We start from the raw sequence: 16,777 nt of genomic DNA, 5'->3' as shown, positions 1-16,777 counted from the left end.
TAGAGTATAGATTTACGTATGTATACAATATTCGATCCATGATAGGCTGGGCCTACAGAGCATCAATGCAAGACGAAGGGCAATACTACCTTAATCCAGCAGTGCCTGCCCACTGCCCACTGCCCACTGCCCAGTCGACAGCAGTAAGGACTTGACTACCTAGGGTATGCAGGTATGAGCCCGGGCAGGTGCTATGATGGAATTATTCGACATGACTCTGCTGAACAGGGGTATAAGCCAGTCAGGGGTATTGTTCAGGGGTTGTCGAAGGGGGCCCCTCTGTGCATCCTTGAGACGTTGCACTAAACTGAATTGGCATATCCCGAACCCGAATCTCAAGTGCTCAAGTGCGAGACCTTCCTCCCGAATCTGATACACTCTTTTCGAATCGCATTTCCTTCTTTCTCTATATCAATATTTGAGATCGCCGACAACACTGGCTGTTATATTCTTTTCTCTTTTTTCCCCTCTCTTTTTCTCTTCTTCAAGGCGGGCCTTCTTGTATTCAATTTGTTAACCCCATTTTTAGGGGTTTTGTTTTATTTTATGGTATTGAATTTATTCCGTCCTGTCGTTCTCGTTCTTGCTCTCTCGAAACTCAGCCTCACACACTTTGGGAACGATTGCACAAATACTTATCCCTTTCGCTTTGTGTTGTTTGCCCATCGGCCATGACAAGGAGTTGAAATAGGTGCTTGGATGTAGAGCATTTCGGCGCACGACGAACAGTCTTTAGGAGTATTTAACATGGTGTCATTTGATAACAAACGACGAACTGGAGACACCCAACAATGGGAGGGATCATCCAAGATGGATCTGCGGTCGACTATCCAACTACGCGGCTTGTTGAGGCCAAGGGATATCAAAGGTGGCACCGTTAAGAGCAGAAAACTGCAGGCTCGTCATGCTATTCGGCAACGAGGGGAAAGCGCTGATGGCTCCCGCCAACGCGACATCAACCGTGATATACGTGAGTTAAGCGCGGGCCCAGGCAACGATGGCGAACAAATAGGTGTTGCGAAACCCGGCAATACACTTAGAGCGCTTGGCGACGAAGACGACAGTGTTGGCGATGGCTTTGATAGCGATAGCGGCATTGATAGCGGCCTAGACAGCGACATTGATGACGTTGACAGCGACGATGACGATCCGCCGCCTCCGCCGCCTCCGCCCCCGCCTCCACCTCCACCAACTTCAGTGCCCACTTCGGGATCTATGGTTACCATGACTGCGCGACCTCCAAGTGAAGTAACCGCTACTGAGCCAGATGTCGTGACCGTGCCTCTGCCGCGGCCTTCGTCGCCCTCGCCAACTATCCGCACAACGCCACTTGCTTTGGTACGCCTCGGTTTAACTTCAAATAAAACGATGAATACTAACTCGTGACCTCATAGCCGACCATACTCGACCCGAGCCGAGTTGTTCTACCTTCAACCGGGGCTAAACAGGAAGGCGACGGAAATCCCACACCATCGTCGATTGCCACGGATATCCAGCAAACTCTCACAACAACCTCTACACCAACACCTATAATAACACCTATCCCAATAACAACTCCAACAACAACTCCAACGACCTCAACGGCAACCCCGAAGCCTTCCAAGGGTTTTAGCGTGGGCGACAATGACGGCGAAAAAGAGGTTCATAAGGAACACGTAAACCGTACAGCAGAGCACGTCTTCATTGGAGCTGGCGCAATAGGTGAGTAAAGTTGGACTGATTTGTTTCTTCTTCTCCAACAAAAGATCGACGAATACTAATGAAACAACGTTATCAAGGCGCCTTCATCTTACTCTGCTTTATAGCATGGATCGTCTGGCGGGTACTAAAGAGAAATAAAACTCCGGGTTCTGGTGGCGGCACCGGCATAGGGTTTATCGACAAACTGTATATGAGAAACAGAGAGCCAACAGAAGGCACTTGGAATGGCCCTACGTTGTTCATGGCAAAGGAGACGCCTCCCCAATATGAGAAAGGCGAATACGGTGCCGTGCCATCTGGCATGGGCTTCTACGGTCCTGCTAAGATGAACTCAACGGGCGCTAACGGTGCCATCGGTTCGGTAGCCTCAGGCTCCGAGAGAGGGACCGTTCGACAACCGCTGAGAGGCAATCCAGTAACCAATGTGCTTGCAGATATGCCCCAAGCAGAAAATGAAGGCACAAGAGCAAATGGCAATGTCTATCCGACTTCAGGGTCATATGCAGCCCAGCCCTACTACGATGAATCCGAACTATCCCGTCCACCACCGGATATGTTTCGACCGCCGAAACGAACAGCGACCCGAGCCAGTGAAATATCGTCAATCTCGTCAGGATTTGGCGATGGTGACCTCTTTGTAGCACCAAGTTTTGAGACCAGCCAGCCTACGTCTGAGAAAACTTCAGAAGCCCCGCCAGGTGTTGCCCAGGGATCTCGAGACTCTTGGATGAGCCGGGAAGGTGCAAAAAGGGAGACGATCTACACAGAGACAAGCGAGGACCGTCCAGCCAGATTTCGGTCTATCACCAGCTGGGTCAACCAGCAGGCAGGTCGGGCGAAGAGAGCAAGTTCCAGGGCGCGGGAACGTGGAGAAGTACCAGTGATGCCGGCCATCCCAGGCGAAATAAGCGCGACGCAGCAAACCACCTACCGGTGATGAATCGTGCTATTCGATACTAAACAAGATTTCAATTGATTGCCATACAATTTTGATTTCTGCACTGATGCTACAGCTTTGTTTCTTTCCTTTTTTCTATTTTATTAATTCTGGTCTAGAAAGTGTGGGGGAGAGATGTCTATCCAGAACTCGAGGACTACCAGCTCTCACGGAGCCAATTGGCTTCGCAGCCATTCACTAGCCAACAACACTTTACAATAACAACAACAACAACAACAAACTACCTAGTACACAAGGACCATCCGCCGCACAATGTTTCAACCGCTCGTCTAACAATCTTGTATGAATGAGGACCGTTCTCTGGGTGGCGTTGAGGTCAACTCTTTTCAGCATTTATACCATGCATTTTCCAATGTTGGGAGGATCTAGAGGAAAGCCGGGGAAGAAAACGGAGTTAGTGGGAGAGACGATATAGAGAGGAGCGGATGATAACGGCCGTCGCACATGTAAAGAGAGATTTGTTCACGTTCAAACCTCAATATGAATGTCGAACCCTCTTTTAGGAGTAGATGTTCTCCATACATATATGTTTGTGGATATTACCTATAGTTATGTGGTACCCATCTGATTCGAAAGAGTATCTTCATAGTTTATAGTGTTTGAATATTCATCTTACATGGCAAACTCATAGCATGACTTCATAATTCACCGAGCTTCATGTTGGAACTCACCGAACAGTACGTATTCGTGTAACAATCAAGTCTTATGATACAATGATACATAGCACTGAGAGTTCCATGTATATATGTACATAATGCAAATGATATAAATGGGTCTATAAGGAATGAGATGGGCCGCGCGTTGATTATGCTGAAGCTGAGTTGGCCGAGCGAGGTTTATGAATGTGAGCGGAAAGCGCAGCTGAAGAAGTTGGAACTGGAACCTTGAACCTAAACACAGCCCTTTTCCTCAGCCCTTCCAAGTCTGTGGCACCAAACGGCTACTACAGTACTACTAGCCCACTAGTACCGGGAGGGTCCCTGTAAGCCCAGTTCACGGTTTACCAGGCGCAAACATAAAGAAGGCAGGGTTAGCAATTTGCTAGGTTAGCAAAGCAGCACATGACGACAATGAAACATGGAGAAGGAGGGGCTTCAATGCTGCAAACGACTTATAAACGAATTGCTTCGCGTTAACAACTCTCGGCAACTACATGCCTACTATGTATATGTCACGCGTACATTTAACGTTTCCCCAACTTTCGGTGTCCCTTTTCAACTTGTATTGAATACAATTCTCATGACTTCCAAGTTCCAATATAGATTCAATGCTTTTTGGTTCGGATACATTTTAGGTACATGGCTTCATGTTCAAATATTTAATATTAGTTTCTCCCTGATCTACTAGTTAAGTACTTACCTAGGTAGATAACTGTTTGTTATGAAACACCAGAGAGCCACCAGAGAGCCCAAGATTTGAATTGAACATCTTCGTCATTTGGGGAGCTTACCTTGGCATGCTTCCGCTATTTTTGTAACTATGTAGAACTCAGCCTCTCTCTGTCTCTCTCTTTCCATCTTTCCATGCTTATCGTATCCACGGTGCCGATTCGCGCCTAGCTTTTTGGCCTCGCAGCTGCCTCGTCACCTGTACAGTACCTTCCGTCTTCTTTACTTCGTACCACCCACATAACATCAGGTCAGCTGCGACTCTTTTCGGGACATTTATTTCCAATTCGACTTCCTTCATTTTCAAACTTCCGAATACACCATATATCTTATATTGTTCATATTGTTCATACATGTACTATCCCATCTGCAAATTCTTGTTGGCCACTACATACTGTCAAGTAGAGAGCGCCCCAATCATAAAAAAGTATATAGGTACACGCTAATCACCATTCGCGCGCAATTATTGCGATAATCTTCAATATGCTCGACGAGAACTTGCCAACCTTCTTCTTTAGACATTCGTCTAATAACCCGCTCCTTGATGTCCTTTACTTCTCACAGAACGGCTCTGAGCCCACGCCCGAATATTCCCTTCAGAGAATCAATCCGGACTTACCCCAGTCGAAGAATAAATATGCCGTGGCTTTAGAAGATGCGTGCGTTCAGGATGTCATCTTTGCTGAAGTCGTGATTGAGCCCGAACTTCAACAACTTCCCCTTTCCGCTGCCGAGAGTCGACAGCTAAATGGCGCTCCACCCCCTCCTGTACCTAACATACCCGATGGATTCACCATACAGCTTTATAACCCGGAACAGCAGGTTGTGGTGAAGGGAGAGAAGAGTACATGGACCGGAAAGGAGTCATGGGAGTTTGAGATGCCACAACAGAGTTTTCGCATGCCTTCAACCGCCAAGGTCGATCGCCAACAAACCACACCAGTTGCAAGCAACATCACCCCCAAGATCATGTTTAAGTGGAAGCGAGACAGCAAATTCTCTAAAGACATGACATGCTATATGACGGGAACTTCGATCGGTGGCAGAAAGAACAAGGATCCAGACATCACCATAGCACTATTTAAGCACGGGAGGGAATCCAGCGTCACTATATACGAACCCAACTTACAGAGGGTAGACATAGAGGATCGCAAAGGTCTCGAAGTTGTACTACTGCTTGGTGCCGAGGTCATTCGTGAGATATACCTCTTCCCTAGCCGCGACTCTTTTAATATTGCTGGCGCGCCAACTAGGCGCAAGAATTCACGACCAAGTCCAAGTCCAACCTCAACACCACCGGCGCCTGTCATGACCAGTGCTTTGGGAAATGTACCTACCACTACCTCGCCTATCACGCAACAGCCAACCCCGCCTCAGGATGCCAGAATCGAAAATGAAACTAGGCGCCTTCAAGCACTAGTCCAGCAAGAGGAACGGGAGCGTGAGAAACAGGAACGTGAGGAGCAGAAGCGCATCAAGAGGATGTTAGATGAGGAGGAAAAGGAGCGAAGACGCCGCGATGCTGAAGTAGACAAGGAGACAGCGAGGTTGCTGAAAGAATTCGGCATACAAGGACAAGATTTTGGCCCCAAACCAAACTTGCCTCCTCGACCAAGTGCAGGACCAAGTTTTGCACAGGGCCCACAGTTACACCCCCCAATTCCACCGCCGCGGCCCTTGAGCGCTGAGCCGCGACCGCACGGGGGAGGCTTAAGTAGCTGGTTCCACGGCATGGCCCCACATGCAGTTGCTCCGTCGTCGAGCCAGCCTCTACCTCACTCGGGGCGTAGGAGAGGGGGGAGTGCAGATGCCGGGAAGATGCAGAAGAAGAAGAGCACTTTTTTCTAGAGGAAAAGGGTCTGTCTCTGTGTGTGTTATCCGTTCAATTTGAACTGTAAAAAGCAGGACATTTGTAAAGGCTAGATTGCTAGGGGCTGATTTGTAATGATACCCATGAGATATTCCCCTTGAGTTTGTACCCATCTACTGTCGTTGGGGGTCAACGAGGGAGGTAGGAATGCCTAGGGCATATGGTGTCCTTGCTTTAGGGCTCCTTCGCTCTTGAAATGTAAATACTATGTATTAGTTGTCAGATACCCCCGAGCTCTGTTTATAAGTGTCATAGTGAATAAAATAGTCTGACCCAGGATAATGGTAGGCTAGGAGACGCCGTAGCTGCTCCTTTCATGGAGATGACTCCAGGAGTGTTATATATAATATTGGCACCTGTGCTATTAATTACGTATATAGTTTTCTCAGTTCAAGCATTAGCTTTACTCAAGGGATCACGCCTTCTTCCCCTTTGTCCCCTGGAGATGAAGGTTATGAGTCCACCAGAAGAAGAAAAGTCAAAGTTTTTCATCTACAGCACCACCGCACACACACAAAAGAAATCTTATTCTACCTACCTACACGTCCACAACATTTTTTTCAAAAAAAATGCATTTCTCTCTCTTCTTATTCTCCTCCTCCTCCTCCTCCTTCGCCGGATACTGAAAGCAACCGGCATCTTCAACGGGGTGTCAATAGGGAGGGTGGGTGCGACGTTTACACCTACATACCTAAGCCAAAGCCCCACAACCACCAGGATTGGCAACAAAGCCTTTTTTCCGGCCGCGGTTTGTCCTCGATAGATAGGATAGACGTAGTTATGCAATTATCATGTCTTGGGAATGCTACTAGGTACAGGCCAGACTCAGAGGCATGGTAAGTAACAATGATGAGCCGACAGTTCGAATATAATTCGAATAGGTACCGGAAGGAAAAAAAGTAGGTACCTAAGCCGACTGGAAGCACGTCCACGTGGAAAGGCACAGAGGAAGGGGCCTGGGAGGCATAATATGGATTGAGCGTCCGGCCTTGGACAGTGTATCATTCACTATATGTGTGGATTCTTATTTTTGCTCACAGATGCTGTTTTCAACATCTTTCAGTACTGAAGGGGAGAGGTGATGGGCCAAGATGGCCCCTTTACGTATGTAGAATAGTTTGACCTCGTCCCTGTGATAGCAAATAACAAATAGATAAAACAATAACTGACGATTGCTAACACATAACTTATCGCGATATCATGGATTCCTCTTCGGTAGAAACCTCTGTTGATAGATCTAGCTAGGTGGGGAGGGAGGGAGGGGCTGGATGTGATCGTGAACCTCATTCTCTGCTTCAACCCCTTCCCTAGCTGTCTGTTCGTAAGTAGGTATTTACTCGTGGGTATCATCATCTCGTTACCCTAGCCTAGCCTTACACCTATCCATCCATCCATACATACGTACATACATCCTGCGATTACCTAACTTCTTTTCCACCTCCTTCTCCCCCTTTTTTCCCCCACCCATCCCATTTCATCGCTATGCCAGAATTACACTATCACCCCTCTTTCCATCTTCCTTTCCTCCTTTTCTTCTTCTTCTTCTTCTCCGATTTATCCACTAAAAAAATCAAAATCAAAATCAAAACCTCAACTTCGGCAACACAAAAACCAGCACCAGGGCGAAAAGCGCCAGCCCGGCTATCCACACATACAGCAGCACCCTCCCCCACCACCCCTTGCCCTCGCCAACGCGCGTCAGGTTTGCGAGACGGGTAGCGACGGCGCCGAGGCCGTTCTCCCCCTTCTCGAGGCCGCGCCCCGCGTCGACGAGGACGTCGGCGTCTTCGCGGAGGGCGGAGGCGAAGCGGTGGGTTGACTCCTTGAGGGAGCGCGCCATGGTTATCATGGATTCGGTTAGGGCGTCTTGTTGGGCGCGCTGGTGGTCGATTAGGGCTTCGGTTGTTGCGGTGGTGGGGTTGGAGGGGTGGGAGGAGAAGAGCTGGGTGCGGAGGGCGGTAGTTTCGCCTTTTTCGGGGTTGGAGGTTGTGGTTGGTTGGGAGTCGCCTTTTGCTAGGGTGCGGGGGCGGAGGGCTTGGGTTGTTGATGTGCCGGTTTCCTGAGGCTGTGTTGCGGTTGTTGTTATGCTGGGTATTTGGGAAGACGATGTCGCGGTCGTTGTGGGGTGGGGTTGGGCTGGTATTCGCGGCTCGGGGGGATCGTTCCAGCCGTGTGCGTCTGTTTCTGATCCGTACTCCTCCTCTCTTGGGCCGCCATCATCACTATTTCCTTCTTCTTCTTCTCCCTGCTGAGCCGCCCCGCCGGACGTCGAAGCCGCACTCTCGCTAGGGGTGTGGATGATCTCGCCCAGCAGGTCCTCGCCCTCGGAGCTATCGTCGCTGTCCAGGCTTATCTCCTCGATCTCCAGGTACCGCTCGGTCACCTGCTCGAGCACCTCCCGCTTCTGGTTCAGGTCCGCCTGCGCCTCCTGCCGACGCGAGTGCACCTTGATGGCCAGCGCGTCTTGCTCTAGACCGGTGAGGAGGGTTCGGGCGTAGTCGATGTTCTAATAAGTAGTACGCGAAGGAGGTTAGTAAGTATTCATTTCCTTTTCCTGATTCTTTTTGCACGAGTCGAGAAAGAGGATAGGTAGGCCGGTAGGTAGAGTACATACGGCTTTAGCCTTGCTGCGCTCATACTCGTTCGTCCGCAGCTGCAGCTCGCGCTCGGCGTTGGCGTGGAGGATGTTGTCCTGCAGACGGGCGAGCAGCCGGTTGAGGTCCGTCAGGGATCCCGAGTTGGATATGATCCGGCCGGGGGTCGCGGGCGCTTGAGCTAGTCGCGCCATCTTTTCTGTTTCGATTTTTTTTGGTGTCGGATTGATTATGTATTTTTTTACCGTAATGGTAGGTAGGTTTTGTTGTTGCGAGTATTCTGTATTAAAGGGAGAGAGAGAGGCTCTTGATTAGGCTTTTATGAGTTGTGTATTCGTAGGTGCGTGACTTCGTAATTGATTTTCGTAAACAAGCCGTGGTTGCAGCTAAGGTCGATGTATGTTGTCAGGCGTTTAAAAGGTTAAATGATACGAAATACGGACGAAACGCGTTGTTGCTATAATACGTAGGTGTATGTATACTACTTAGCTGGAGGTATGTAATGTATGGCACCTGCCTTAGTACATATGTAACATATGTATGAGGTAACTGACGCCCTTTTCTTACCGTTGGTGGGGCACCAGAGACCGTAAACCTTATTATTACCTCCACGCCTATATTTAGCACCCCTGACACCTCTAGGCTCTAACCTACTAACCAGGTAGTAACTACTAGGTAAGTATGTACTAGGGAGCTGTGTACTAGGTACCTGCTACTTACACGTGCATATCATCAACTGTACTTACTCCTTCTGCAGTGATTTGCAAGACATATCCTCCCCCCTAATACCTAATGTTAGTTATATGCAGGTGATATTTTAGCTCGAGATGAGATGTCAGAAAGATAGACGAGAGATGAACATCAACAGATCCAACACCTAGTTATGTGCAATAGGAATAGTAGGTAGTAAATAGGTACACTACCTACTAGGTAACTACTAGGTATTGAATCCTACGTACATATAGGCTACCTACACACAAACCGGCTTGTATTGTTTTGTAAAAATTAAGTATCGCAGTGGAAAGTTTATGTAGACAGGCGTACATACACGTATGCACTTACAGTCACGAAGAACGATCGGCCAGCTCGGGTAATGCAGAAATGTCAAACGCATATTATGCGAAATAGACCGACGCCCGCCCTAAAACTATGAGGGTATACGAACGACTATCAATAGCTCCAATGACCGCACTTTTTACTTTTACCCATTATGCCTAGCACCGTTAAATCTACCCTCCCCCTTCTCTCTTTCCTGCCAGCCCTTCTATATCGTGAAAGGCGCCAAAATACGATCAACGCCTAACATTGCCAGATGCCGACTCTAGGAAATTCATCAAAAAGTCCCTATCCGCAGGCGACAGCGGCGGCGCCTGGCTCCCACGTCTCGACTTGTTTCCTCGCACTCCCATCGTAGCCTCGCCCCCAGCAGAAGTGAAGGAACTTAATCGAGATCGTTGAGTATCCCCAGGCTCCAACTGATCCGCTACCGCCACCTCCTTCCCCTTACTTGATTCAGCGTTCGAACTCGGCTTTCCAAAGAGGGATAGGAGAGTATTCTTGTGCTCTGTCGTTGAGTTCTTCCGGAACTGTAAACCTCCTGGGACTGGCAACGATGACGCTGAAGGTGGATTCGAAAATAAGTACGTGTTTGACGCCGCCTCTTGGCTAGCACCATACGGATACGATTGCATCGAGCCGGCGTAAGATCTGGGCGATGACTGTCCCATCTGCTGTGTCTTCGGTGGTGGCAACTGACGAGGACGCGATTGTGCCTTCGTGAATGAAGGCGAGGTTTTGTCATGCGATAGGCTCGGACTTGGCTGGGATCCCACGGCTGAATATCGACTGGCGTCACCCGCATGCTTAGCTGAGACAGCTGCGCTTCCAGTTGGCGAGGCACTGGGCCGAGACCGAGATAATATGCTGAGGGCACCAAATGGTAGGTTCGTTTCAGGGTTCATGACCATCGGGCGCCCGGTTTCGTGGGCCGCTGTCCGTAAAGTGTTTGCAGTAGAGGGGGACGAATTGTTCCACTGCCTCTTCTTCTCGCTCTCTCCATCAAGCTGGCCCTGCGATAATGGGGACCCCGTCTTCTTGAACATGTCAAGCAAACCTGCGCGATGTTTGTCGGTCGGGCGCGCAAGTGGCGCGCTAGAATCTGGGGTGGACGCATGACTCTTGAGCAGTCCCGAATTGCTAAAGCTGGGTTGCATGGCCGGGGCACCATACTGACCAGCGAATCCATTGCCTCCATTGCCGGAGGCAGGGAACGGGTGCGGGTGGCTTTGGCCAGCATGTACGTTGGTAGACTGGTGCGGTGAGTCTGAGCCAGGGCGCTGACCAGCATTCGCTTGTGAGGCACTTCCCTTGAGGACGTTCAATAAGTTGGCTGACTGCACAGGCAACTGAGGAGGCATTCTGTTCTCGTTGTGAGCACCCTGCGCAATATGGTGATGTACTTGGGGTGCTTGTGTGGTATACTGGATTTCTTGTGATAACCCAGATGGAAAGTTGGACGGGCCTGATCGATTGGCAGTAGAATCTGCGATTTGTGGAGATGAGGCCATGCCACGTAGAAGCATTGCCTTCTGTACTTGGGGTGGTAAGGGCTGCGGGTGTACGAGGTTTACGGGTTGGTTCCGGAATTGAGGGGGGTGTTCCGAGTAGGTTGGGGGATGAGGGAGCTCAGTGGAGACATTTACGTACGGTCGAGCTCGGGCTGGTTGTGAGTAGCCCATGTTTACATTTGCTTCCGTTGGAAGCTGCTGCGTCATCCTGTACTCGGGAGCAGGCATTCTTTGCTCTGGATGACTAGGGTATTGATGGTGATGATGAGGTTGAGGTTGTTGGTGCTCGTGCGGCGCATGGGTAAAGGTGTTGTAGGGAGGTGCTTGGACATGTCTATACGCCGGCTGTTCGTTCTCTGACTTGGGCTGCAAAAGAGCCAAGAGTGTGTGTCCCGCAAGTTGGTTAGAGGTAGAGGTAGGGGTCGGGATTTGTAAGCCTTGTGTCGGAGGTTGAACTTTAAGAAGACGTTGTAACTCCTCCGTGGCGCTATCAATGAACTTGGGGTTTGTGCCTCGGCTAGGCGATACATGGGTTGGCTCGTGGACCACATTGTCGTCCGTCAAATTATCATCGTAGAATCCCTGATGGTGGTGGTAATTCATATCGGAGCCGATCTTGGGGGCGTCAAGTTTCTTCTGCTTGATTACCCACTGCCGTAACTGGACCATGAAAGGCGCCACCATGTAAAATTTGTCTTTCGAAGGACCATCGGTGGCGTAATTTCTTCCACCCTTTTTCTTACGGTAGGCCGGGAGATCCTCGACCTTATACCACTTAATATCGCCAATCTCTTTTCTCGTCCTCGTCTCAAACACGGTGTTTTCGGGTACACCACGGAACACATACAACCTCACTTGTTGATCATGCATAGTAACCTCAAGAGGATGTACTGGTTCGTTTCTGCTGACGAGGCCCGATTCTCGAAGATCAAACCCAGTCTCCTCGTAGACCTCGCGAACAGCACAGTCGAGGTCGTCCTCGTCTTTGTTGATTTTCCCCCGAGGGAAACTCCAGCTCGCGCCTTTCTTGTACCCTCGGACCAGAACAGCGGCATCCATATGTTCATTGAGCATGACAGCTCCACGGACGGGTACTCTAGTCTTGTATTGCATAAATTCTTCAAAGGCCTTGATATGGATGTCGGCAGAGAATGATGCGAGCAGCGGGCAGTGCTGGAACATCTTAAGGCTGAAGCTTCGTAAGGACATGGAGGGTAGGGTAGGGTCTAAAGGGCGGATGAAATCCTCGTAAAACCATTGTGCCTCCTCGATTTGAAAGCATATTCGGGCTACAGAGGATAGATCCTCTCTCGGGAGATTAATGATGAAGCGGACGCAAAGGTCGTCCAACCCTACAAAACTGTTAGCTCATAGCGACCCGACGCGCTTAACCCTCGCGCCTAATTGAACAAGCGATTGAATGTAGGAGAAGGAGAGATAAAGCATACAATCTTCCAACGTCATTTTGAATTGCATTACAGTGACACTGTTGACCTTTTCGCATAATCATAGAAGTGAGGCTGGCTGGAAAAAGACAAAAGACAACTGCGTAGTCGGACTGGGCAGCATCCAATTAATGGGGTGAGGTGTCGAGTTAGGATGTGAGGTGGGGTGGGGGTAATGAGAGAGAGAGAGAGAGAGAGAGAGGTTGAGAGGTTGAGAGCTTCTAATAAGCTGATAGAGATGGGGGGGAGAAAGCAAGTGGAGTTTGTAACGATGTGGAAAATTACCACTACGCACAAGTAGAATAAAGAAAGGTTGAAAGTAAAAAGTGCTAGAGTGCAATAAAGTATTCCTACTGTTTGTAATTGCTGTTGTTGTTTTTGTTTTTTCTCTGTTTTTGTTTTAGGAAGAGATTCAGTAGTGGTACTAGTTGTCAACTGTAATTCTGAGTTGAAAGTGGAAAAGTGGAAGATCTACCGAGGTGGGGATTAAGAAGCTTGAGGAGTGAGATTGTGGCTGATAAGCTTGTATGTATCGGCCTAGCACCTGCACTGTAGGGAACGTGGCTCGTGCTGATTGCACCCATGATTGCCAAGCAAGCCAGATTCTGCTAATGCGGGTTTTGTAGATGATACATGTACTAGTAAGTACTTCTGAAGATGCGATACATCTTGATTTTGAATCTAGTTACTACTAGGTAGGTAGCGTGCATGCCCAATCAATACATAGATGACTACCTTAAAAGGGTCAGGTACTTATACAATATGCCTATCGCTGAGGCCCCAAACAATCTTGGGATAAATCTGGAATTCATATGCCTTGCAACATCATATTTGATTTATGGCATGACTCAATGACATCGTGGAAATGATCTTTGGCGAGTGTCATGGCTATAGTTGTCTGTATCTTGTAGAAATTATAGTCGCGTAAGCAGATACATAAAAACCGCCAGTCCAATGGTTATAGATACAGAGTATAAATACATACTGTAGATACAGAGTAATGTACCAAAAGGCTACCAATACGAATGAAGAATGTAGAAGGTCAAAGGAATGATCTACAAGAAAAGTAACGTCAATACTACATAGTACAGTAGGTACGATACGTAGACATCGGAGTCACCTCCTAATCATATCAGTATGTATGTACCCCTCCAACATGCAGTTGCACAAGATGCAAATATTAATTAAGTTCTCTAGCGATTGCTCCTTTGTGATACTACATGTATGTCTCTCCAAATACCTATAACTAACCTAACCTAGTATACTACAGTCTACTATTTAAAACCGTTTAGTTTACCCTAGGGAGATCACTTACATGAGACACACATGCATCAATACACGTGTATGACACTGTACATAGTATGTAGACAGAGAGAATTAAAATACTTGAGTACTTGCAGCAACTAACCCTGCTACCGAAGTTAGCGCGATCAATCAAGATAATCCAAGTCCACGGTATCGGGTCCATGTGGTGGGGCTAACAGAAACGTGGGGGTTGCTAATTCTAGAAGCTGTGTTTGTATGGAAGACCTCCTATTGGGTATGAGGCTAGGTATGTCCAAGGGACCGGCCCGAGGTTGGTCCTGTCTGTAGGTTGATTTAGGTTAACTAGAATATTCATCAATCTGCTACTACGAAACTTCACGATTAGTAGTAATGGAAATACCCCATTCCATCACCTTTTTTCTTATGAATGAGCAACTCCGAGTTCTCAATTTGTGACTAGGTACATAGGGGCAGTTCATAGCTAGCAATCTATGACTCCGGCTTCACACATGAGTTGCCCATTTTCTTTTCTTCGATAAAAACCATTGTACTTTTGGACTCCCTCTCATAACATGGCCTGTTCAATACACAGGACTAAAGCAAAACGCGAAAGGATCACTGGAGCCATCACAAGACTAGTACATACTCACGTCATCCTTGTAGGACTGCTGAGGTCCGGATTCATTTTGGTTACCGGTCAATACCATGTTCCAGGTGGGGTTTAGTGGTCGGTCACACTCGTCATCATCCCAATCAATCTGGCAATCTCGATACTTCCTATGACATGCTTGTTAGTCTTTTTCCATCCAAGGCTGTTTGAAGGAATACTTACAGCTGGCTTGCCAGGCATGTCTTGGCATAGAAGGCGTGGTTGACGGAGTTCGTCTGGACGTAACAGTCACGTCCTACAAATGCAACCTTTATAATAACAAGGTTGTGAATATGGTCCAGGTCATCGCGGACACTCCATTCAGTTAAGTTCTCATCGCAGTCTCGAATGACGAGACTGCGGGTGGCGCCGCAGGCAATAAGCGATCGGAGGGAAGAGGTGATTTGATAGTTCTGATCAGCAGGCCACTTAACAAGGACCTGTAATATTCATAGCTGTTAGTCAAGCGATTGCTAGAAAAGGGTGGGGGAATTCCTGACCCGTTTGCCCTTAATCAGGACATCGACCTGCTTTGAGAACTCATAGAATTCTCGAGCGTTTTCCTCCAAGAGGAAAGAAACTTGGGCGGTGCGGTCATCTTCGTTGATTGACAGGTCCACTAGATTACCACCGGAAATGGCTCGGCTTAGCTCCCAATAGGCTACGCCATGCGGCAAATGGGCCAACAGGACAGTTCGCTTGCACGAAAGCGGGAAGGCGAGAAGCTGGGGTTGCTCGTCACTTCCAACGTCAGAAACTGGCTTGTAGACTCGAGGGGACCAGGACGACTGGGATGGGCCTTGATTGCCCGAGTTCGCGGGGAGGAATGGGCCTTGATTGCCCGAGGTCGCGGGGAGGAATGGCTGAGATCGTGATAACATCATGCCGGCTCGCCAATCACCAACAACCTGATCAGCCTGTGGATCGCGTCCGGTGGCAGAAGTGCTGGCCTCGGCGAATGTGCGCTCCAAATTAGTCGGCAGATCGCAAGATAGTTGCTGTGACTGGTTAGTCCCGATGGAGCAAGTAGGCTCAAGTAAGAGGATCAAATGACTTCGCCATGGGATAGAATGTTCATGGGAGACTAGGAAGATTAAGTGTGATCAGGAAATAGTACTACTTACTTCGAGACGCGCCTCGGTGAATCCAAACTCGGCCGAGAGATTGGCCTTCAGGTTCTCTGATGAAAATAATTAGAATACTTAGGGTTAAAGCAGGTTGGGTGGGTGAGAATTAGCTACATACTATGATGCTTCATGATCTTCAGAAGGTCTTCATACTCGTTCTTCTGAAGGCACACAACAGTGTGGGCGTTCTTGCTAGGCTTGAAAGTTCCTGCAACTCGCTCTTCTTCGTGCTAAACGGCCGAGTCAGGTCACAAGTTCAATCGGGCCGTCAATTGCCAGTACTTACAATATCGGCCCTGTCGAGTAGTCTTGTTAGTTATACGTCGTTATGAGAGGATGTAGTAAAGGCAATTCGATTTGTAACTTACAGTTGCAGAAGTGTATAGAAATACACTTTGTCGATTCGTACCCAGTCGAACTCGAGGGACTCCATCTTGGTAATATTGCGTGTCGTTCACGCGAGAATACTAATGGAAAATAAGTTAGCAATGACAAAAATAATTTCGATGTATATGTAGTTGTTAATCAGGCGTGAATAATAGGGTAGAGCAGGAAATTTGGATGATAATGAGATGGCGGCGAAACTTGCCTGTTTAGATGACGACGTTCTTGGGATGAAGGAAGTAGGAAAACAAAACAAAAGACCGACGGAAAAAATTATTTAAATAGAAAACAGGCGGCGGAGTGATTAGGATGACTGCCCGAGGGTGACTTGGTACGCCTTACCTACATTGGACAACTACGTAAAATAAAATAAAATAAAATAAAGCAAACCTCATACCTTATAAATAAGGCAACCACGAGAGAATCAACATGATGGCTGCTGATTGGCCTGTATCGGGCACTTACTGGATAGGATAGATCGGACGATAACCAGGGATGGGTATGGTTACTATGGTAAATATGAGGGCAAAGGATAGGACGCTGACTAGATAGTGAGAGAGTGCCGTGAAGCTCAAGTAGATAGGTGCTATCATATATATATGGCTGTATATTAGATACTACTCAAGTATCATAAACACCATTGATGGTTCCTACAGGGGATCTTTTACATTATACGGCAATCAATAAGTGAGAGAATGGTCCCTATTGTTCAGGTTCCTTGTTAAATCCATAGATATACGAACATATCTGAGAGTGAGAAGTTGGTAGCATGAAGTGTGCAAATCACGTATCTTCTCACTGTATTCATTTAGGCCTATGAACAAATGC

General features: G+C 48.1%; 4 protein-coding genes across 4 annotated transcripts; 2 read left to right on the top strand and 2 right to left on the bottom strand.

Annotated features, from left to right (window-relative positions):
- Positions 1 to 451: 451 nt before the first annotated feature.
- On the top strand, positions 452 to 2,997 carry GGS25DRAFT_143334 (uncharacterized protein). The gene is made up of 3 exons (XM_049256332.1): positions 452 to 1,338; positions 1,395 to 1,701; positions 1,779 to 2,997. Exons 1-3 carry the CDS (start codon positions 748 to 750, stop codon positions 2,636 to 2,638), a joined length of 1,758 nt encoding a protein of 585 aa, XP_049120519.1. The 5' UTR covers positions 452 to 747; the 3' UTR covers positions 2,639 to 2,997.
- Positions 2,998 to 4,268: 1,271 nt separating this feature from the next.
- Positions 4,269 to 6,199, top strand: GGS25DRAFT_143316 (uncharacterized protein). The gene has a single exon (XM_049256331.1). The coding sequence runs from the start codon at positions 4,531 to 4,533 to the stop codon at positions 5,893 to 5,895; it is 1,365 nt and encodes a 454-aa protein (XP_049120518.1). The 5' UTR covers positions 4,269 to 4,530; the 3' UTR covers positions 5,896 to 6,199.
- Positions 6,200 to 7,425: 1,226 nt separating this feature from the next.
- On the bottom strand, positions 7,426 to 9,019 carry GGS25DRAFT_477905 (uncharacterized protein). Its single transcript, XM_049259883.1, has 2 exons — positions 8,532 to 9,019; positions 7,426 to 8,423 (listed from the first exon to the last, which is right to left on the bottom strand). Exons 1-2 carry the CDS (start codon positions 8,703 to 8,705, stop codon positions 7,500 to 7,502), a joined length of 1,098 nt encoding a protein of 365 aa, XP_049120517.1. The 5' UTR covers positions 8,706 to 9,019; the 3' UTR covers positions 7,426 to 7,499.
- A 467-nt stretch (positions 9,020 to 9,486) lies between these two features.
- Positions 9,487 to 13,000, bottom strand: GGS25DRAFT_477902 (uncharacterized protein). The gene is made up of 2 exons (XM_049259882.1): positions 12,527 to 13,000; positions 9,487 to 12,430 (listed from the first exon to the last, which is right to left on the bottom strand). The coding sequence occupies exons 1-2, from the start codon at positions 12,552 to 12,554 to the stop codon at positions 9,804 to 9,806; spliced, it is 2,655 nt and encodes an 884-aa protein (XP_049120516.1). The 5' UTR covers positions 12,555 to 13,000; the 3' UTR covers positions 9,487 to 9,803.
- Between the last annotated feature and the right edge of the window lie 3,777 nt (positions 13,001 to 16,777).

This window comes from Hypoxylon fragiforme (genome assembly GCF_022984875.1).
Source record: "Hypoxylon fragiforme strain CBS 206.31 chromosome Unknown GGS25scaffold_2, whole genome shotgun sequence".
Taxonomy (NCBI): Eukaryota; Fungi; Ascomycota; class Sordariomycetes; order Xylariales; family Hypoxylaceae; genus Hypoxylon; species Hypoxylon fragiforme.
This window is presented reverse-complemented; position numbering and strand designations above follow the sequence as displayed.